This window comes from Macaca thibetana, chromosome 1 (assembly GCF_024542745.1).
Source record: "Macaca thibetana thibetana isolate TM-01 chromosome 1, ASM2454274v1, whole genome shotgun sequence".
In the NCBI taxonomy this organism is placed as follows: Eukaryota; Metazoa; Chordata; class Mammalia; order Primates; family Cercopithecidae; genus Macaca; species Macaca thibetana.
In genome coordinates this window covers 127,946,688-127,970,394 of record NC_065578.1, presented here as the reverse complement: position 1 = coordinate 127,970,394, position 23,707 = coordinate 127,946,688, and the positions used below count along the sequence as shown (strand labels likewise).

General features: G+C 43.2%; 1 protein-coding gene and 1 non-coding gene across 10 annotated transcripts in view; one reads left to right on the top strand and one right to left on the bottom strand.

The window, feature by feature from the left end:
• Positions 1-23,707, top strand: part of ASH1L (ASH1 like histone lysine methyltransferase) — a 366,415-nt gene that overhangs the window by 260,112 nt on the left and 82,596 nt on the right. For all 9 annotated transcript variants that reach the window (XM_050752217.1, XM_050752157.1, XM_050752176.1 and 6 more), the window contains one exon: positions 4,141-4,882. In XM_050752217.1, the coding sequence (XP_050608174.1) occupies positions 4,215-4,882 (668 nt within the window). In that variant the 5' untranslated portion in view covers positions 4,141-4,214. The remainder of the gene's footprint in view (positions 1-4,140; positions 4,883-23,707) is intronic.
• On the bottom strand, positions 22,821-22,924 carry LOC126944679 (U6 spliceosomal RNA). Its single transcript, XR_007722153.1, has one exon. It is a non-coding gene; the product is annotated as a U6 spliceosomal RNA (small nuclear RNA).

The following is a 23,707-nucleotide window of genomic DNA, read 5'->3' as shown; positions in this document are numbered from 1 at the left end:
AGCACTTTGGGAGGCTGAGACGGGCGGATCACGAGGTCAGGAGATCGAGACCATCCTGGCCAACACGGTGAAACCCCGTCTCTACTTAAAAAAAAAAAAAACAAAAAAAAACTGAAGTTTATGATTACTAGAATTAAGGTCTAAGATAATGAGATTGAGGCTGGAAGAAAAGGTAATAATAATTTTCAAGTTGTTTTATGTGGTAAGAGCCTTTTTTCTTTTTTTTTTTTTTTTTTTTTTTTTTTTTGAGACGGAGTCTCGCTGTGTCTCCCAGGCTGGAGTGCAGTGGCGTGATCTCGGCTCACTGCAAGCTCCGCCTCCCGGGTTCACGCCATTCTCCCGCCTCAGCCTCCCAAGTAGCTGGGACTACAGGCGCCTGCCACCACGCCCTGCTAGTTTTTTGTATTTTTTTTTTTTTAGTAGAGACGGGGTTTCACCATGTTAGCCAGGATGGTCTCGATCTCCTGACCTCGTGATCCACCCGCCTCGGCCTCCCAAAGTGCTGGGATTACAGGCTTGAGCCACCGCGCCCGGCCTGGTAAGAGCCTTTTTAAGAGTTGTAAGCGAAGCTGAAACCTAATAAAATTTGTGGAGTTTTTTGTTTTTTGTTTTTAGATGGAGTCTTGCTCTTGTCGCCCAGGCTGGAGTGCAATAGCATGATCTCGGCTCACTGCAACCTCTGCCTCCCAGGTTCAAGCAATTCTCCTGCCTCAGCCTCACAAGTAGCTGGGATTACAGGCGCCTGCCACCAAACCTGGCTAATTTTTGTATTTTTAGTAGAGACGGGGCTTCACCATGTTGGCCAGGCTGGTTTCAAACTCCTGACCTGGTCCACTCACCTCAGCCTCCCAAAGTGCTGGGATTACAGGCATGAGCCACCTTGCCGGGCCTTTGTGTTTTTTTTAAAGATCACTCAAGCTGCTATCTAAAGAATGAGTTGGAGGATGATGAAAATAGCAGCAGGAGGAACAATGTTTCAGTTGTCTGTTGCTGCATAACAAAGCACCTTGAACTTACTGGCATGAAACAATAATAGTCAGCTGTCATCTCCCAGTTTCTCAGGATTCCCTTCATTTGGTTGTAACTGCATGGTGGTGAGCTAAAGTCATCTCGAAGAATTCCTTATTTTGCCAGGCAGGTGGCTGTAATCCCAACACTTTGGGAAGCTGAGGTGGTTGGATCATTTGAGCTCAGGAGTTTGAGACCAGCCCAGGCAACATGGCAAAACTCCATGTCTACAAAAAATACAAAAAAGTAGCCGGGCATGGTGGTGCATGTCTGTAGTCCCAGCTACTTGGGAGGCTGAGGTGGGAGGTTCACTTGAGCCTGGGAGGTGGTGGTTGCAGTGAGCTGAGATTGTGCCACTAAGCTCCAACCTGGTTAACATAGTGAGACCCTGTCTCAAAAAAAAGGCCGGGCGCAGTGACTTACGCCTGTAATCCCAGCACTTTCAGAGGCCAAAGCAGGCGGATCATGAGGTCAGGAGATGGAGACCATTCTGGCTAACACGGTGAAACCCCATCTCTACTAAAAAATACAAAAAAAAGTTAGCAGGGCGTGATGGTGGACGCCTGTAGTCCCAGCTACTTGGGAGGCTGAGGCAGGAGAATGGCGTGAAGCCGGGAGGCGGAGCTTGCAATGAGCCGAGTTCGTGCCACTGCACGCCAGCCTGGGCGACAGAGCGAGACTCCGTCTCAAAAAAAAAAAAAAAAAAAGGATTCTTTATTCCAATATCCAGTGGTTGATACTGGTTGTTGGCTATGACCTCAGCAGGATCTTTTGGCCAGTATGTCAACTCATTGCTTGGGTTTCCTTACGGTTTGGAAGTTTGAATCCAAGGGCTTGTGGCGAGGCTGAGGTGGGGTCAGATGGTGGGGGGAGAGAGAGAGAGAGAGAGAGAGAGAGAGAGAGAGAGAGAGACCTTGTCTAACCTAACACTGGAAATCATCACATTCTTCCACTGAATTTGTTTGCTAAGGCAAGTCTTCAGTGACAGCAGAGAGGGACTAGACTACAACTTGAGAGGGAAAGCATCAAGTGATTAATGGACATACTTTAATAGCCCCACAAGGAATTACGCTATTGCTTCACGGCAGGGAGATAACATTATCTTAGTCTTGGTGGCTGCAGTAGAAGAAAGGAAAGTGGACAGGTTTAAGAGTTTAAACTAACAGAAGACAGAATTTTATGATTTGTGGGGAGGGTGAAGGAGCAAGAATAAATGATGTGGCCTGAGCTTGGATAACCAATGTCCTGCCACATGATTGATGGTCAGTATACATAATGTTGAATAGTTAGCTTTATGGTATCATTAACTGATGTTGGGAATCTGGAGGGAGGAGCAAGTTTGAAGGGAGCGAAAGTGAAATGAGATGTGAATATGAGTTTGAGAAACCTGTGAAACATGCAAAAGTAGACAGAAGAAAGGTCTATTCAGAAAATAGAAACTCAGTAGTCATCAATATAGATGATAGTTAAAAGAATTGCTAAAGAGAGAATAGAGAGTGAGACAGGAAAAAAGCATAGACTGGAGAGTTTTTAAAAGCTATAGCATTTAAAGGTTGGAGAAAAGGAAGGGGTTATTTTTCGTTTTGGTAATTTTCAGATAAAACTGAAGATTGGTATGAACATTTAGAAGTCACTTACATACTGGTGATAATTGAGACTATGAGAATAAACATGTTCCCACTGGGAAAGTAAGTATAAAAGGTAAATAACAAGTACTCTGTATTGAGGACCTCCACAGTTAAATTTAATGGAGTTGCAAGTAATTGAAAGTTAATCAAAGTATATTATAGAAATAGCATATGCAGGATTTTAAAGAATTGTGATATCAAATATAGCTGAGGGTCTGAAATTTTTTACTTTTTAAAAATTTTATTATTTTTCTAGAGACAGGGTCTTGCTCTATCATCCAGGCTAGAATGCAGTGGCGTGATCATAGCTCACCGCAGCCTCAAACTCCTTGGCTCAAGCAATCCACCCACTTCAGCCTCCTGAGTAGATAGGACTACGGGTACAGGAAACCACACTGGGCTAATTTTTATTTTTTGTTGAGACAGGGTCTCAGGCTAGTTGCCCAGGCTAGTCTCGAACTCCTGGCTTCAAGTAATCCTTCCACGTCAGCCTCCCAAAATGCTGAGAGTACAGGTGTGAGCCACCATTCCTGGCCTGAAAATGTTTAAATATCAAATTGAGACAAGGGTCTATAGGCCAGAGTTGATGATAAAATAAAAAAAAAAAAGTCTTGAAAATTTAGACAAGGCTATTGGATATTATTTGAAGAAAGTTATTGGTAATTTGAGAAAAAGTTCATAGTTTGATGATACTGGGATCTAGAATGCCTGAGGCTAATAAAGGATTGTCTAGTATAGTTATCACATTTAGAAGTCATATAGATAAGAAATCCATTAATTAACTTTGGAGAAGTGTGACCCATGAATAATAGTAGTAAACTAGGCAGCATGGGAAGTGACTTATTTTGAACTGATTTTTAAATTATTAGTATTTTTTGAGACAGAGTCTCGCTCTGTCGTCCAGATTAGAGTGCAGTGACTCACTGCAGCCTCGATCTCCCAGGCTCAAGCAATCTTCCCAACTTAGCCTCATAAATAGCTGGAATTATAGGTGTGAGCCAGCATGCCTGGCTAATTTTTTTCTATTGTTTGCAGAGACAGCTTCTTGCTGTGTTCCCTAGGTTGATCTCAAATTCCTTAGTTCAGGAATTCCTCCTGCCTTGGCTTCCCAGAATACTGGGATTACAGACATGAGCCACCATGCCCAACCTTTATCCAACATTTAACTTTTAAGTCCCTTAGCTTAACTGTTCCTTAATATTTTTAAATTTATTTTTTATTTTTGACCTTCATTTTTGAAGAATTAAATGTTTTTTCTTTCTACTCCTTACTTCAAAGTGAGAGTTGTTCTTTTTTAATTTACATATTATTAGAGAAATATAGGCCAATTTTGGTTTTATCTTGTTGTAATAACCTTTTTCAGGAAAGTAAACCATCAATTTACCTATGATGTGTAATCTTGCTACGGAAAATAGAGCAGTACTCCCTTTTACCTGTGTAAAAACTTATTTAAATAGCTAGCTGTGTCCAATTTTGCCTATGTGTGATTTATTGTCTCTTTCAGTAAACGGAGTTCCCTCTCGAAGTCCAAGATTAGTTGCTTCTGGGGATGACTCTGTGGATAGTCTGCTGCAGCGGATGGTACAAAATGAGGACCAAGAGCCCATGGAGAAAAGGATTGATGCTGTGATTGCAACTGCCTCTGCACCACCTTCTTCCAGTCCAGGCCGTAGCCACAGCAAGGACCGAACCCTGGGAAAACCAGACAGCCTTTTAGTGCCTGCAGTTGCAAGTGACTCTTGCAATAATAGCATCTCACTCCTCTCTGAAAAGTTGACAAGCAGCTGTTCCCCCCATCATATCAAGAGAAGTGTGGTGGAAGCTATGCAACGCCAAGCTCGGAAAATGTGCAATTACAACAAAATCTTGGCCACAAAGAAAAACCTAGACCATGTCAATAAAATTTTAAAAGCCAAAAAACTTCAAAGGCAGGCCAGGACAGGGAATAACTTTGTGAAACGTAGGCCAGGTCGACCTCGGAAATGTCCCCTTCAGGCTGTCGTATCAATGCAAGCATTCCAGGCTGCTCAATTTGTCAACCCAGAATTGAACAGAGGCGAGGAAGGAGCAGCGTTGCACCTCAGTCCTGATACAGTTACAGATGTAATTGAGGCTGTTGTTCAGAGTGTAAACCTGAACCCAGAACATAAAAAGGGGTTGAAGAGAAAAGGTTGGCTATTGGAGGAACAGACCAGAAAAAAGCAGAAGCCATTACCAGAGGAAGAAGAGCAAGAGAATAATAAAAGGTAATTCCTCATTTAACATATTATCTGAGTAGAGGAAACTAGCTTGGAACAACTATAATGTAACTCTATAGCTGAATTACTAATTTCATCTTATAACCTTTCACTTTTTTTATTTTTTATTTTTTTATTTTTTTTTATTTTTTTATTTTTTTTATTTTTTTGAGACGGAGTCTCGCTCTGTCGCCCAGGCTGGAGTGCAGTGGCCGGATCTCGGCTCACTGCAAGCTCCGCCTCCCGGGTTCACGCCATTCTCCTGCCTCAGCCTCCCGAGTAGCTGGGACTACAGGCGCCCACAACCGCGCCCGGCTAATTTTTTGTATTTTTAGTAGAGACGGGGTTTCACCGTGGTCTCGATCTCCTGACCTTGTGATCCGCCCGCCTCGGCCTCCCAAAGCGCTGGGATTACAGGCGTGAGCCACCGCGCCCGGCCAACCTTTCACTTTTTACTAAATGAGACCATTTCTTTTCAAAAATTGTTCTTATATATTGCTTTTACAAGTTATAATTAAGAACCAAAAAGGCTAGGTGCAGTGGCTCACACCTGTAATCCCAGCGCTTTGAGAGGCTGAGGTGGATGGATCACTTGAGGTGAGGAGTTCAAGACCAGCCTGGCTGACATGATAAACCCTGTCTCTACTAAAAATATAAAATTTAGCTAGATGTGGCAGTGCATGCCTGTAATCCCCGCTACTCAGGAGGCTGAGAAGGGAGAATTGCTTCAATCCAGGAGACTGCAGTGAGCCAAAATTGCACCACTGCACACCAGCCTGGGCGCGGAGTGAGACCCTGTCTCAAAAACAAACAGAAAAGAAGCAAAGGGCAAATAACAATCCACTCGGAACCCACTCACTTTACAGACAAAGGAAATCAAGGCCCAGAAACATTGTATATTTTATCCAATATAGAGATGTGTGAGCTCTGTGATCATTTTATGTGCATATCACATTTTGCTTATCCATTCATCCATTGATGGATACCTGGGGTGTTTCCATGCTGTAACACTGCTATGACAGTGGGTATACAAATACCTCTTTCAGACCCTGCTTTAACCTTGGGTATATTCTCAGAAGTGGAACTGCTGGATCATATGACATTTCTATTTTTAATTTTTTAAGGAACTGTCATACTGTTTTCCACAAGGGCTATATCATTTTACATGCACAAAGATTTCAGTTACAATGCATAAGGATTTCGGTTACTTTGTATCCTCACCAACACTTGCTATTTTCAATTTTTTTTTATAGCAGCCATCCAAATGAGTGTGAAGTGGGTATCTCATTGTAGTTTTAATTTGCTGTTCCCTAATGATTAGTGACAAACATATTTTGTTTTCTTTTTTTTTTTTTTTTTTTTTTTGAGACGAGTCTCGCTCTGTCGCCCAGGCTGGGGTGCAGTGGCCGGATCTCAGCTCACTGCAAGCTCCCCCTCCCGGGTTCACGCCATTCTCCTGCCTCAGCCTCCCGAGTAGCTGGGACTACAGGCGCCCGCCACCACGCCCGGCTGATTTTTGTATTTTTAGTAGAGATGGGGTTTCACCATGTTAGCCAGGATGGTCTCGATCTCCTGACCTCGTGATCCGCCCGTCTCGGCCTCCCAAAGTGCTGGGATTACAGGCGTGAGCCACCGCGCCTGGCCTGGCAAACATATTTTCATACGCTTATCGGCCATTTGTGTATCTTTAGAGAAATGTCTACTCAATCGCTTTTTCAATTTTTGATTGGGTTTTTTGGTGGTGTTGAGTTTTAGCAGTTCTCAATATATTCTGGATATTAGTCTCTTAATCAGGCTTATAAGCAAATATTTTCTCCCATTCTGTGGATTGCCTTTTTACTTTGTTTATGCTGTCTTTTGACATACAAAATTTTCTGATATCTATGAAGTCCAATTGTCTGTTTTATCTATAAAGCTATGGTAATCAAAACTGTATGATAGTAGCATAGAGAGAGACATATAGACCAATGAAGTAGAATAGAGAGCCCAGAAATAAAACCTTGCATACATGGTCAGATGATTTTTGACAAAGGTGCCAAAACCATTGAGTGGGGGAAAGGACAGACTTTTTAACAAATCATGCTGGGAAAACTGGATATCTGCATGCAAAAGAATGAAGTTGTAGTCTTACTGTAAACCATATTCAAAATTTAACTCAAAATGGATCAAAGATATAAATGTAAAATCTAAAACTATAAACTCTTGGCCAGGCGCGGTGGCTCACTCCTGTAATCCCAGCACTTTGGGAGGCCAAGACGGGCGGATCACGAGGTCAGGAGTTCGAGACCAGCCTAACCAACATAGTGAAACATGTCTCTACTAAAAAGAAAAAAATTAGCCAGGCGTGGTGGTGTGCACATATAAGCCCAGCTACTTGGGAGGGTGAGGCAGGAGAATTGCTTGAACCCAGGAGGCGGAGGTTGTGGTGAGCCAAGATTACACCACTGCACTCCAGCCTGGGCGACAGAGCAAGACTCCTTCTCAAAAAAAAAAAACAAAAAAAAAAAAACAAAAAGGCTGGGCACAGTGGCTCACGTCTATAATCCCAGCATTTGGGAGGCTGAGGCGGGCGGATCACCTGAGGGTCAGGAGTTCGAGACCACCCTGATCAACATGGAGAAACCCCTTCTCTATTAAAAATACAAAATTAGCTGGGTGTGGTGGCACATGCCTGTAATCCCAGCTACTCAGGAGGCTGAGGCAGGTGAGAACCCCTTGAACTGGGGAGGTAGAGGTTGCAGTGAGCCAAGATTGCGCCATCACACTCCAGCCTGGGCAACAAGAGTGAAACTTTGTTTCAAAATAAATAAATAAAAATAAAACTGTAAACTCTTAGGAGAAAATATAGGGCAAAAGCTTCACAGCATGGAATTTGGCCGTGATTTCTTAGATGTAATAACAAAGGCACAGGCAATAAACCATTTTTATTTTTATTTTTATTTATTTATTTTTTTTCGAGACAAATTTTTACTCTGTCACCCAGCCTGGAATGCAATGGCATAATTCCCACTCACTGCAACCTCCACCTCCCGGGTTCAAGTGATTCTCCTGCTTCAGCCTTTTGAGTAGCTGGGATTACAGGCACACGCCACCATGCCTGGCTAATTTTTGTATTTTTAGTAGAGATGAGGTTTCACCATATTGGCCAGGTTAGCCTCAAACTCCTGACCTCAGGTGATCCACCCGTCTCAGCCTCCCAAAGTGCTGGGATTACAGACGTGAACCACCACACCTGGCCCATATTTAATATTTTTTAATGAACCAATTCAATGTTCATCATTTATAAATGACTTTTCTTAATGTGGCATGTTCACTCTTGCTCATATTCTCTATCATCTGTCCTGGTGAATCCTGGATAGAGAGGTTTTTTTTTTTCCATCCACCTATATAAAAATAATTGCTTTTTTCTAGAGAATATATTTTTTAATTTCAGGAGCAATACACACTGGTAATAAATAATTTAATGAAACTAGTAGCTTACTGATTTAAAAGTAAAAGTCTCTTTTCACGTGCTCTCCCTTCCTCTTATCCCATTTTTCTCTCCATGGATAATGCTATTAACAGTACATTGTGTATTCTTTAATGCTGACAGCTTGTCATCAGAACATACAGAATTACGTTATACCATGGTAGGAATATATTATAATATATGTAATTATGCTGTTGTGATTGACTAGATCTTGCTTTTTTATATTTAGCTCTTTATGTCGCTTATGTAATACTGAGTATTAGCTATGAGTTAGAGGTTTAATTTTCTTTCAATACTATTCATTAGTTTAGCCATTCCCAACTTATTTGGAATGATACATTTATCATATACTAAGTTTTTGTTGTTGTTGCTGTTGTTGTTTTTGAGATGGAGTCACCCAGGCTGGAATGCAGTGGTGCAGTCTCAGCTCACTGCAACCTCTACCTCCTGGGTTCAAGTGATTCTCATGCCTCCGCCACCCAAGTAGCTGGGATTACAAGCATGAGCCACCATGCCCAACTAATTTTTGTGTTTTTAGTAGAGACGAGGTTTCCTCATGGTGGCCAGGCTGGTCTCGAACTCCTGACCTCAAGTGATCAGCCTGCCTTGGCCTCCCAAAGTGCTGGAATTACAGGCATGACTCATCACAGCCAGCATTAAATTTTTTATTTTTTTATTTTATTTTTTTTTTTTTTGCGACGGAGTCTTACTCTGTCGCCCAGGCTGGAATACAGTGGCACAATCTTGGCTCACTGCAACCTCTGCCTCCCAGGTTCAAGCGATTCTCCTGCCTCAGCCTCCTGAGTAGCTGGGATTACAGGAGCATACCACCACACCCGGCTAATTTTTTTGTATTTTTAGGAGAGACAGGGTTTTACCCTATTGGTCAGGCTGGTCTCAAACGCCTGACCTGATGATCCTCCCGCCTCGGCCCCCCAAGGTGCTGGGATTACAGGCATGAGCCACGGTGCCGGGCCATCCTAAATTCTTTTTTTTTTTTTTTTTTTTTTTTTTTTGAGACGGAGTCTCACTCTGTCCCCCTTGCTGGAGTGCAGTGGCCGGATCTCAGCTCACTGCAAGCTCCGCCTCCCGGGTTCAGGCCATTCTCCTGCCTCAGCCTCCCGAGTAGCTGGGACTACAGGCGCCCACCACCTCGCCCGGCTAGTTTTTTTGTATTTTTTAGTAGAGACGGGGTTTCACTGTGTTAGCCAGGATGGTCTCGATCTCCTGACCTCGTGATCCACCCGTCTCGGCCTCCCAAAGTGCTGGGATTACAGGCTTGAGCCACCGCGCCCGGCCTCCTAAATTCTTATATATTGTTAGATCTTAGGGTCTTTTCAAATATTTTTATATTCTTTTCTATCAGGCTATTTTGGTATCTCTGTCATAACAATTTAATTATTGAAGCTTTAAGACACTGACAAGGAGGATGATTTCTGCCTTTACTGTAGTCTGAGACATCTTGACCATTTACGTGATGAAGGGTCGTCTTTAAAATGTGCTTCAAGAAAAGGCTTTCATCAGCCTGGGTAACATGGTGAAACCCCATCTTGACCAAAAAAATACGATAAATTAGCTGGGCGTGGTGGCGTGCATGCCTGTGGTCCCAGCTACTTTGGGAGGCTGAGGTGGGAGGATCACTTGAGCCAGAGAAGTGGAGGTTGCAGTGAGCCTAGATTGTACCACTGAACTCCAACCTGGATGACAGTGAGACTTCGTCTCAACAATAACAACAAAAAAGGCTTTTGTTTAGGTTAGCCTTTCCATTCCAGCAAATTCTAGTATCATGGTCAGCAAAATTAAACACATACTTTTTCACAAGATTGTATTCGGAGATTTGAAGAGATTATAAAGAGAAAGATAAAATTTATGCCCTCAAGAGATTGTGTAGGGAAGGACATGACATGACACATTGAATTCCCAGAGACAGCAACAGTTTTTCAACTTGTTCTAACTGGAGCTTACACTAGTACTTGTTATATAATATGTATTCATTTATTTTTTTCAATTAGTATTTGTTGCAAGATTATTATGTTTCATGTACTTAGAATTGATACAGTGGTGGGTAAATCTAGAAACTTTTCCTACCTTCATGGATCTTAACCATCCAAGTGCTATTATGATGAGTTACTTAGAGTTATAAGAGTACTGTATATGATAGAAATAACTAACTTAGTTTCCCAGAACAAGTAAGGACTATACTAAAAAATGTGAAGAATAGGCTCCATCTGTTATTTAAAGGAGTGAGGAGAGAGCAAACACTTTAAGTCTGAAAAGGCATGATAGTTTCAGGCAAGTGAAAGAAAGCTTTTGTGGTCAAAACATGGAGTAGAGTAGCATGGGATACAGATAGAGGTTGTAGGGATCAGATTGTGCCAAGAACCTTGTTTGGTATATTAAAGATTTTGGTCACTATTTGTTGATTAATATTAAACCAGAATGCACAGGAATCGTTTAATGATTATGAGGTGGGCTTCTAGGCTCAGAAAACCTAGGTTCAAATCCTGGTTTTAAAAAGAAGAAGGTGTATTTTTAAAACACGTATAAATTATTCCTGTAAAAAATAAAATCAGGCCAGGTGTGGTGGCTCACACCTGTAATCCTAGCCCTTTGGGAGGCTGAGGCAGGAGGATCACTTGAGGCCAGGAGTTCAAGACAGCCTGAGCAACGTGACTGGTTGTAGCTACTCTGTCTCTACAAAAAAACTATTTATTTATTTATTTATTAGGCAGGGTCTTGCTCTGTCACCCAGGCTGGAATACAGTGGCACAATCTCAGTTCACTGCAACCTCCGCCTCCCAGGCTCAAGAGTCTCCACCCCCATCCCTCCCCGCTAGTGGCTGGGACTACAGGCGGGCGCCACCAGGCCTGGCTAAATTTTTGTGTTTTTTGTAGACATCGGGTCTCACTATGTTGCCCAGGCTGGTTTCGAACTCCTGCACTCAAGTGATCCTCTCGACTTGACCTCCCAAAGTGCTAAGAGTACAGGTGTGAGCCACTGCACCTGGCCCGTCTCTACAAAAAATTTAAAAATTAAATGAGCGTGGTGGCTCGTGTCTATGGTTCTAGCTACTTGGGAGCCTGAGGTGGGAGGATCACTTGCACTCAAGAGGTTGAGGCTGCAATGAGCTGTGTTCCTCCACTGCACTCCAGCCTCAGTGACAGAGTGTGACCTTACCTCTAAAAATATATATATTATTATTATTTTAGAGACCTTATCTCTAAAAATACATATATACTATAGTGAGACTTTGTCTCTAAAAATATATCTTATAATAATGTATAACATATATAAATATTATATATATATATGTATATTTTGTTGTTGAGATCGCGTCTCTGTTGCCCAGGCTGGAGTGCAATGGCTTGGCTCACTGCAACCTCCACCTCCTGGGTTCAAGTGATTCTCCTGCCTCCACCTCTGGAGTAGCTGGGATTACAGATGCCTACCACCATGCCCGGCTAATTTTTGTATTTTTAGTAGAGATGGAGTTTCACCATATTGGCCAGGCTGGTCTCGAACTCCTGAACTCAAGTCCACCCGCCTTGGCCTTGCGAAGTGCTGGGATTACAGGCATGAGCCACCACGCCTGGCTGAAAAAATAAGAGCTTGCTGGCCACACCAATAGTCTCAACTACTCTGGAGGCTGAGGCTGGAGGATTGGTTGAACCCAGGAGTTTGAGACCAGCTTGGGCAATGGCAAAACCCTATCTCTAAAAACAATGTTATGAAAATAGGAAATTAAGAGAACAAGTGAATGAGCCTGAAAATGGTATTGGAAGAATATAAAACATATACCTTAAATTAATAAAATAAGGCAAATGTATAACAGTAAGTGTCACTTTAAGACAAAAGTTCTTTGAAAACTAATAAAATAGACAAACTTCTGGTAAAGCCGATCAATAGGATGAGAAAGGGAATAATTAGGGATTTAAAAGGAAATAAAGTGTATATAAGAGATTAAAATTTTACTACTGTAAGAACTTTAAGCCCATCAAATGGGAAAACTCTGTTGAAACAGACATGTTCCTAGAAAAATATAATTTTAACAAAACATACTCAAAAGAAATTACCTGAGCACTCCTATTGCATAAATTGAATCTATTATTTAAAGTCTTGCCCGAAGGACAGCATCAGACCCAACTTTAACTTCTACCACACTTTCAAGAAAAATATTATTCCCATCTCATTAAAGAGAATATGGACTGCAAACGGAAGAGGATACACCTAAAGAGAATACTACATAAACAGGCCAGGTGAGGTGAGTCACAACCATAGTCCCAGCACTTTGGGAGGCAGAGGCAGGGGTATTGCTGGAGCCCAGGGGTTCAAGACCACCCTGGGCAATGTAGGGAAACTCCATCTCTACAAAAAACTTAAAAATCAGCCGAGTGTGGTGGCGCATGCATGTAATCCCAGCTACTCGGGAGGCTGAGGGAGGAGAATTGCTTGAACCTGGCAGGTGGAGGTTGCAGTAAGCTGAGATCACGCCACTGCACTCCAAGACTGTCTCAAAAAAAAAAAAAGCTTTAAAAATCAGCTGGATGTGCTAATGTGTGCCTGTAGTCCCAGCTACTACGGAGGCTGAGGTGTGAGGGATTGCTTGAGCTTGTCCAGGAGGTTGAGGCTGCAGTGAGCCATAATCGTGCCACCACACTCCAGCCTGGGTGACAAAGTGAGACCCTGTCTCAAAAAGCAAACAAAACCAATAAGAGACAAACAAGAGAATACATAACATAAGCTAAGTAAATTTTCTGTAAAGGTAATAACCATGTAAATATTCAAGAGTTGACCATATACTTTCCCTGTTCATAAACAGGGAAGTTCATAAACTCCTTTTCTTGCCAGAAGCTATAACCAGTCTCCTGACTTTTAAGGTAACCACATATTACCTTTTAAAATACTATTTATGTGTGCAGGTCTAAACAATACAGCTTATTCTTCCTGAATTTCATGGAAATCTAATTATACAGGTTGGGTGCCATGACTCATGCCTGTAATTTCAGCACTTTTGGAAGCCAAGCATGTGCATCACTTGAACCCAGGAGTTTGAGACTAGCCTAGGCAACGTGGCAAAACCTCATCTTTACTGAAAATACAAAAAGTTAGCCAGTTGTGGTAGCACACACCTGTAGTCCTAGCTACTCAGGATGCCAAGTGGGAGGATCACTTGAGCCCAGAAGGTAGAGATTGCAGTGAGCCAAGATCACATCACTGCATTCCAGCCAGGGTGACAGAGTGAGACTCTGTCTCAAAAAAAAAAAAAAAAAAAAAATTAATTATAGAGGACATATGCTATGGTGTCTCACCTTTTTTTACTCAACATATTCATGTTAAATTATGTATGTTATTGCATCCTGCTGTAGTTTTAATGTGTTGTAATTCATTGTTTGTGTGTAATACAGTTCTTCCATTTTACTCTTGGATTATTTTCAACTTGAAATTATTGCCCAAAAAAACCTGCTTTTAATATTCCTCTAATGTCCACTGATGGATATGGAAACTAATTAAAGCATTTTGTGTGTGTATGTGTATATATATATATATGTCGAGATCAGCTCAGTCGGGGAGACCCTTAACCCAGTGGCACTAGAGGAATGAAAGACACACACACAGAAATATAGAGGTGTGAAGTGGGAAATCAGGGGTCTCACAGCCTTCAGAGCTGAGAGCCCCGAACAGAGATTTACCCACATATTTATTAACAGCAAGCCAGTAATGAGCTTTGTTTCTATAGATACTAGATTAACTAAAAGTATCCCTTATGGGAAACAAAGGGATCTGCTGAAATAAAGGGATGGGTTTGGCTAGTTATCTGTAGCAGGTGCATGTCCTTAAGGCATAGATCGCTCATGCTATTGTTTGTGGTTTAAGAACACCCTGGGTGGGCCAGGTGTTCCTTGCCCTCATTCTGGTAAACCCACAACCTTCCAGCATGGGCGTCATGGCCATCATGAACATGTCACAGTGCTGCAGAGATTTTGTTTATGGCCAGATTTTGGGGCGCCTGTTCCCAACATATATATATATATATATATATATATATATTTTTTTTTTTTTTTTTTTTTTTTTTTTTTTTTTTTTTTTGGAGACAGAGTTTCACTCTTGGCATGATCTCAGCTCACCGCAACCTCCACCTCCTGGGTTTAAGCAATTCTCCTGCCTCAGTCTCCCGAGTAGCTAGAGGCGCCCACCACCACGCCCAGCTAATTTTTTTGTGTTTTTAGTAGAGACAGGGTTTCACCATGTTGGTCAATCTGGTCTTGAACTCCTGACCTCAGGTGATCCACCCGCCTTGGCCTCCCAAAGTGCTGGGATTACAGGCGTGAGCCACTGTGCCTGGACTTAAGGCATTATATTAATTTGTTCTCACATTGCTATAAATACCTGAGACTGGGTAATGTATAAAGAAAAGAGGTTTAATTGGTTCATGGTCCTGCAGGCTGTATAGTAAGCATGATGCTGGCATCTCCTAGGCTTCTGGGGAGGCTTCAGGAAACTTTCAATCATGAGGAGTATATAGGTTACAGGGCCAGAACAGGAGCAAGAAGAAGGACCAAGTGCCATACACATTTTAAAGCACCAAATCTCAACAGAACTCACTCACTATGGCAATGATAGCATCAAGGGGATGGTGCTAAACCACTTAAGAGAAAACCACTCCCATCCCATGGTCCAGTCACTTCCCACCAGGTTTCAACACCAATATTGGTGATTACATTCCAGCATGAGAGGTAGGCAGGACGCACATCCAAACTGTATCAGGGGCCGGGCGCAGTGGCTCATGCCTGTAATCCCGGCAATTTGGGGGGCTGAGGTGGGTGGATCACCTGAGGTCAGGAGTTTAAGACCAGCCTGGCCAACATAGTGAAAACCTATCTCTACTAAAATAGAAAAATTGGCCAGGCACGGTGGCTCACGCTTGTAATCACAGCATTTTGGGAGGTCGAGGTGGGCAGATCACCTGAGGTCAGGAGTTTGAGACCAGCCTGGCCAACATGGCGAAACTCCATCTCTACTAAAAAGTGCAAAAATTAGCTAGGTGGCAGATGCCTATAGTCCTAACTACTCAGGAGCCTGAGGCAGGAGAATTGCTTGAACCCAGGAGGCGGAGGTTGCAGTGAGCCAGGATCCAGCCACTGCACTCCAGCCTGGGCGACAAGAGCGGGACTATGTCTCAAAAAAAAAAAAGAAAAGAAAAATTAGCCAGGTGTGGTGATGCATGCCTGTAATCCCAGCTACTCATGAGGCTGAGGCAGGAGAATTGCTTGAACCTTGGAGCTGGAGGTTGCAGTGAGCTGAGATCAGACCACTCCAACCTGGGTGACAGAGCGAGACTCTGTCTCAAAAAAAAACTATATCAGGGTATATACCTGGAAATTAATTACTGAATAAAATAAAGGATTTCTCCCAAGACTTAATTTCAAGCTATGGAGTATTAAGGTTGTGTGGAACTGAATAGATGAAAGAAACAGACCTACACATATATGGAAGCTTGCTAGGTAACAGAGGCATATCAATAAAGAAGAACTGTTCAATAAATTGTGCCCAATAACTTGAAATTCCCTGGGGATCGGGTGAAAGAACAAGACTCTGTCTCAAAAAAAAAAAAAAAAAATTAGGCCGGGCGCATCCTAGTACTTTGGGAGGCTGAGGTGGGTGGATCACCTGAGGTCAGGAATTCGAGACCAGCCTGGCCAACATGGTGAAACTTCGTCTCTACTAAAAATTAAAAAATTAGCCCTGCGTGGCTGGGCGCAGTGGTTCACACCTGTAATCCCAGCACTTTGAGAGGCCGAGATAGGCAGATCACGAGGTCAGGAGTTCAAGACCAGCCTGACCAACATGGCGAAACCTTGTCTCTACTAAAAATATAAAAAATTAGTTAAGCGTGGTGGCACATGCCCATAATCCCAGCTACTCAGGAGGCTGAGGCAGGAGAGTCACTTGAACCCAGGAGGCGAAGGTTGCAGGGACCTGAGATCACACCATTGCACTTTAGCCTGGGCAACAGAGCAAGACTCCACCTCAAAAAAAAAAAAAAAAAAAAAAAAAGTAGCCCTGCATGATGGTGAGTGCCTGTAATCCCATCTACCCGGGAGGCTGAGGCAGGAAAATCACTTGAACCTAGGAGGGGGAAACTGCAGTGATCCAAGATCACACCACTGCACTCCAGCGTGGGCGACAGAGCAAGACTCTGTCTCAAAACAAACAAACAAACAAACCTAGGCTGGGCGTGGCGGCCCACACCTGTAATCCCAGCACTTTTGGGAGGCCAAGGTGGGTGAATCACTTGAGGTCAGGAGTTCGAGACCAGCCTGGCCAACATGGTGACACCCTGTCTTTACTAAAAATACAAAAATTAGCCGGGCATGGTGGCACACACCTTTAATCACAGCCACTCAGGAGGCTGAGGCAGGAGAATAACTTGAACCGAGGAGGCGGAGATTGCAGTGAGCCGATGTTGCTCCACTGCACTCCAGCCTGGCCACAGAGTGAGGCTGTGTCTCAAAAAAAAAAAAAAAAAAAAAAAAAAACTAGCCAGGCAAGGGGGTGGGTGTCTGTCCTCCCAGCTACTTGTGAGGCTGAGGCAGAATCATTTGAACCCTGGGTGGCGAAGGTTGCAGTGAGCCAACATCATGCCATTGCACTCCAGCCTGGGCAAAAAAGCAAGACTGTCTCAAATGAAAAAAGTTAAAATTTATCAGAATTTACAAACCATACATGATGCCATTCTCAGTTATGAGAAATGTAAACAAAGACATACAGCATTAATCATAAAATTAACTGTAATAGGCCGGGCATGGTAACTCATGCCTGTAATCCCAGCACTTTCGGAGACTGAGGCAGGCAGATCACCTGAGGTCGGGAGTTGGAGACCAACCTGACCAACATGGAGAAACCCCGTCTCTACTAAAAATACAAAATTAGCCGGGCATGGTGGCGCATGCCTGTAATCCCAGCTACTTGGGAGGCTGAGGCAGGAGAATCACTTGAACCCAGGAGGTGGAGGTCGCAGTGAGCCAAGACCACAGCATTGCACTCCAGCCTGGGCAACGAGTGAAACTCCGTATCAAAAAAAAAAAAAAAAACTGTAATACATACTGTACTGCTATAATAATTTCATAGCCACCTCTTGTTATTGCAATGAAGAACTCAAGTGTTGCCAGAATCCACTTCAAAGCCATATGACACTAATCATCTCCAAGTGAGCAGTTTACTTGGAATCCCTCCAAGAGATCACAGTACAAAGTAATCTCTTGAAGTTCTTGCGTTCTCATTGTTTTTACTATGCTTCCATAAACCTTGAATGACCCTATGAGACCTATATGAAATGGGATTAGTAATGTTAGAAGTGCTTCCAAGAACGAGAGAAAAGTCCTGGCATTACAAGAAAACAAAAAGTTGAACTGCTTGATATGTACCATAGATTGAGGTCTGCAGCTGTGATTGCCCACCATTTCAAGATAAATGGGCGGGGCACAGTGGCTCCCACCTATAATCCCAGCACTTTGGGAGGCAGAGGTGGGCGGATCATGGGGTCAGGAGTTAGAGACCAGCCTGGCCAACATGGAGAAACCCCGTCTCTACTAAAAATACAAAAAATTAGGCGTGATGGCAGGCACCTGTAATCCTAGCTACTCCAGAGGCTGAGGCAGGAGAATTGCTTGAACCCGGGAGGTGGAGGTTGCAGTGAGCCAAGATCATGCCATTGCCTTACAGCCTGAGCGACAGAGTGAGATTCCATCTCAAAAGAAAAGAAGAAAAATAAATGAATCTAGCATAAGGACTTGAAAAAAGAAAAGGAGTTTCACAAAGCCATCACCACAGCTGTGCCAGCAGGTGCGAAAACTTTGTACTCTTTCCAGGATATCTTTTTATCTCGTATTGAAAATGCAGGGGTTTTTTGTTTGTTTGTTTGTTTTTTAGACAGTCTTGCTCTGTCGCCAGGCTGGAGTGCAGTGGCATGATCTTGGCTCACTGCAACCTCTGCCTCCCGAGTTTAAGCAATTCCCCTACGTCAGCCTCCCCAGTAGCTGGAACTACCACCATGCCCAGCTCATTTTTTGCATTTCAGTAGACATGCATTTCGCCATGTTGGCCAGGATGGTCCCAATCTCCTGACCTCGTGATCCACCCGCCTCGGCTTCCTAAAGTGCTGGGATAACAGGTGTAAGCCACCACGCCTGGCCGAAAATGCGGTTTTTATGTGGGTGCAGGATTGCCTTAAAAAGAGATACCTATCTGGGCGTGGTGGATCACGCCTGTAATCCCACCACTTTGGGATGCCGAGGCTGGTAGATCACCTGAGGTCAGGAGTTCAAGACCAGCCCAGCCAACGTGGCGAAATGCTGACTCTACTAAAAATGCAAAAATTAGCCGAGCATGGTGATAGGTGCCTGTAATCCCAGCTACTTGGAAGGCTGAGGCAGGGAAAGTTGCTTGAGCCTGGGAGACAGAGCTTGCAGTGAGCCAAGATCGCACCACTGCACTTTAGCCTGGGTGACGGAGCAAGACTCCGTCTCCTGGTCAACATGGTGAAACCCTTCTGTATTAAAAACACAAAACATTAGCTAGGCGTGGTAGCGGGTACCTGTAGTCCCAGCTATTCAGGAGGCTGAGGCAGGAGAAATCGCTTGAACCCAGGAGGCGGAGGCTGCAGTGAGCCGAGACCACACCACTGCACTCCAGCCTCAGTGGCAGAGTGAAACTCCGTCTCAAAAAAAAGAAAAAGAAAAAGTCAAGATAAAAGGAGAAGCTGCTTCTGCCAACCAAGAGGCAGTAGACAAGTTCCAGACGCTATTAAGAAAATCATTAGCAGCCGGATGCAGTGGCTCACGCCTGTAATCCCAGCACTTTGGGAGGCGGAGATGTGTGAATCATCTGAGGTCAGGAGTTCAAGAGCAGCCTGGCCAACATGGTGAAACCCCATCTCTACTAAAAATACAAAAATTAGCAGACATTGGTGGCCTGAAGGTTTCAGTGAGACAAGATCATGTCATTGCACTCCAACCTGGGCGACGAGAGCAAGATGCAGTCTCAAAAAATATATATATATTAGCTGGGCGTGGTGGTGTGCCCCTGTAATCCCAGCTACTTGGTAGGCTGAGGCAGGAGAATCGCTTAAACCCAGGAGGAGGTAGAGGTTGCAGTGAGCCGAGATCGTGCCACTGCCCTCCAGCCTGGTGGACGGAATGAGACTCTGAGTCAAAAAAGAAAAAATAAAAGTGAAGTAAGTCAGACACAAATGGACATGTATTTTATGATTCCACTAGTATGAGAACCTGGAATGGACAAATTCATACAGGCAGAAAGTAGAATATTGGTTATTAGGGGTTGGAGGGAGGATGGAATAGAGTTTTTCTTTAATAGGGTCAGTTATTTTGTCTGGGAGGATGAAAAAGATGTGGAGAAGGATGGATACTGGTGATAGTCGTACAACAATGTGAATGTATTTTCATGTCACTGAACTGTCTAGAACACTTAAAAATGGTTTAAAAAGTAAATGTTTTAGTATGTGCATTTTACCACAATTTTTCAAAAAAAGTTAGTTATATGTGTGTCTGTTTCTGTACTCTATTCTGTTGTTCTACATTTCTTTTGTGTAGCTAGTATCACATTGTCCTGATTACCATACATTTACAGTAACTCTTGAAATTAGATAAATCCTCCAATTTTTTTTTAGTGGTTTTTTTTGTTTTTTGTTTTTTTTTTTTTGAGACGGACAGAGTCTTGCTCTGTCGCCCAGGCCGGAGTGCAGTGGCACGAACTCGGCTCACTGCAAGCTCCGCCTCCTGGGTTCATGCCATTCTCCTGCCTCAACCTCCCGAGTAGCTGGGACTACAGGCGCCCACCACCACGCCCGGCTATTTTTTCTATTTTTAGTAGAGACGGGGTTTCACTGTGTTAGCCAGGATGGTCTCGATCTCCTGACCTCATGATCCGCCCGCCTCGGCCTCCCAAGGTGCTGGAGATTACAGGCGTGATTCACCACGCCCGGCCTTAGTTTTTGTCTTCCCATGGCAATTCGTGAATTATCTTGGCATTTTCTCAAAAACAAAAAAAAAACTCTCTTGGTACTTGAGATTGTGTTAGATCAGTTTGGGGGAAAATTGCAATCACCAATTTTTTTTTTTTTTAAGACACAGAGTCTTCCTCTGTTGCCCAGGCTAGAGTGCAATGGTTTACTGTCATCCTTGACCTCCTGGATTTGAGCAATCTTCCCACTTTAGTCCCTTTAGTAGCTGGGACTACAAGTGTAAGCCACCACAACTGGCTAGTTTTTAAAAATTTTTTGCAAAGATTGGGTTTGTGTTGCCTAGGTTGGTCTCCAACCTCTGAGCTCAAGTGATCCTCCTGCCTCAGCCTCCCCAAGTGCTGGTATTACAGGTGAAAGCTGCCAAGCCTGGACAGAAATTGCCATCTTTTTTTTTTTTTTTTTGAGATGGAATCTCGCTGTTTCCCCGGCTAGAGTGCAGTGGCTCAATCTCGGCTCACTGCAAGCTCCGCCTCCCAGGTTCACACCATTCTCCTGCCTCAGCTTCCCGAGTAGCTGGGACTACAGGTGCCTGCTACCACGCCCAGCTAATTTTTTCTATTTCAGTAGAGACGGGGTTTCACCATGTTAGCCAGGATGGTCTCTATCTCCTGACCTTGTCGCCTCGGCCTCCCAAAGTGCTCAAATTACAGGCATGAGTCACTGCACCCGGCCTAGAAATTGCCATCTTAATGACACTCAGTGTTTCATTCCATGGACATCCATGGACATGGTATATCACTCCATTTATTTTAGATTATCTTTGATTTTTGATTTTTTTCTTTTCTTTTCTTTTCTTTTTTTTTTTTTTTGAGATGGAGCCTTGCTCTGTCACCTAGGCTGAAGTGCAGTAGAGCGATCTTGACTCACTGCAACCTTCACCTCCTGGGCTCAAGTGATTCTCCTGCCTCAGCCTCCTGAGTAGCTGAGGTTACAGGTGCCCAGCAGCATGCCCGGCTAATTTTTATATTTTAGAGATGGGGTTTCACCATGTTGGCCAGGCTGGCCTCGAACTCCTGACCTCAAGTAATTCACCTGCCTCGGCCTCCCAAAGTGCTGGGATTACAGGCATGAGCCACCGTGCCTGGCCTTTTTTTTTGTTTTTTTTTTAATTCATTGTTTTGTTTATACTCTTATGTACTGCATGTATTTGGTTAGATTTATATTTTGGTTTTCTTTTAAATTTATACTTATATTTATAAATTTATAAAGAAATTATAGGCCGGGCGCGGTGGCTCAAGCCTGTAATCCCAGCACTTTGGGAGGCCGAGACGGGTGGATCACGAGGTCAGGAGATCGAGACCATCCTGGTGAACACAGTGAAACCCCGTCTCTACTAAAACTCCAAAAATCTAGCCGGGCGAGGTGGCGGGCGCCTGTAGTCCCAGCTACTCGGGAGGCTGAGGCAGGAGAATGGCGTGAACCCGGGAGGCGGAGCTTGCAGTGAGCTGAGATCCGGCCACTGCACTCCAGCCTGGGTGACAGAGCGAGACTCCGTCTCAAAAAAAAAAAAAAAAAAAAAAAAAATTATAGTTCTGTATTATTTTGTTTGATATGTATCTAAGCATTTAATGCTTTTCTTGTTTTTTTTGTTTGTTTGTTTTTGAGATGGAGTCTCATTCTGTTGCCCAGGCTGGAGTGCAGTGCTGCCATCTTGGCTCAATGCAACCTCCACCTCCTGGGTTCAAGCGATTCTCCTGCCTCAGCTTCCTGAGGATCTGGGACTACAGGTGCATGCCACCATACCCAGCTTATTTTTGTATTTTAAGGAGAGACAGGGTTTCACCATGTTCACCAGGTTGGTCTCAAACTCCTGACCTGCAAACTCCTGACCTTAGGTGATCTGCCCGCCTCATCCTCCCACAGTGTTGGGATTATAGGAGTGAGCCACCCTGCCTGGCTACTTTTCTATCGTTGTAAGTAGCATTGTTTAATTTTGATTTCAATTTTCTCATTGATAGAACATAGAAATACGGTTGAATTTGACCTCGGATTCCTCAACATTGTTGTGTAATTCACTAATTGTAGTACTTTCTCTTTTGTAGAGTCTTTGGGTGTTTTTATATAGACAGTCAAATAATGTGCGAGTAGAGATAGTTTGTAATTCTTCCTTTTCAATGTTGTTTTCTTTTTCTGGCCTTGTTGCGCTGGCTAGGACCTCTATTTTGATACTGAACATATATGATGAAATTATGTATTTGCCTTGTCCTTAATAATAGGGAAACTTTATTCAATTTAACCTGTACATATGAGGCAAATCAAGTATCTGGGAAACTTCCTGCCTGGTCATTGCCAATACGTTTGCTTATGTTTATATTATAGATAATTTCCAGAGCTTTTAGTTGTACTTAGTAAAATGAGAGGTAGATATACATCTGTTCCATTTTTTTGTCTGGAACAAGAATCACCTGTATTATTTTTTAAGTAAAATGCTTTGTTTAAAAATATGGAACACTTCACAAGTTTGCATGTCATTCTTGCACCAGGGCCATGCTAATCTCTGTATTGTTCCAATTTTAGTGTATGTCCTACTGAATCAAGCACATCTTTTATTTTTTTTAATGTTTTTGTTTGACTTAGATTTCTATTTTGATAAGCTTCCCTTTTCCCTCTCCTTTTAGCACTCTTAGATGTCATTACATTGTCTTCTGGTTTGCATTGTTTTGGATATGATATCTAAACTTTTTTTTTTTTTTTTTTTTAAGAAACGGGTCTTGCTATGTTGCCCAGGCTGGTCTTGAATTCCTGGGCTCAAGCAATACTTCTGCATCAGACACACAAAGTGCTGGGTTTACAGGCTTAAGCTACTGTGCTTTGCCCCTTTTTATAAGATGTGTTTTTTCTTCAGCTGTTCTTTTTGTTTGTTTTTGGCCTCCCAGGCTGGAGTGCAGTGGCACGATCTCAGCTCACTGCAAGCTCTGCCTCCCGGGTTCACACCATTTTCCTGCCTCAGCCTCCCGAATAGCTGGGACTGCAGGTGCCCGCCACCATGCCTGGCTAATTTTTTTTTTTTTTTTTTTTTTTGTATTTTTAGTAGAGACGGGGTTTCACCATATTAGCCAGGATGGTCACGATCTCCTGACCTTGTGATCCGCCCGCCTCGGCCTCCCAAAATGCTGGACTGCACCCGGCCTCTTTAGCTTCTTTTGTTTTCTTCATCAGTAGTTTTTAGCAAGTTTATTATGATATACTGTACCTTATTTGTTAAATCCTGCCTGTGGTTTGCTTAGTTTCTTCCAACTCTGAGGTTATACTTTTTATCAAGTTGGGAAACTTTTTAGCCATAATTCTCAATTTTTTTCATTGTGAATTTTTTATGTTGTGAAC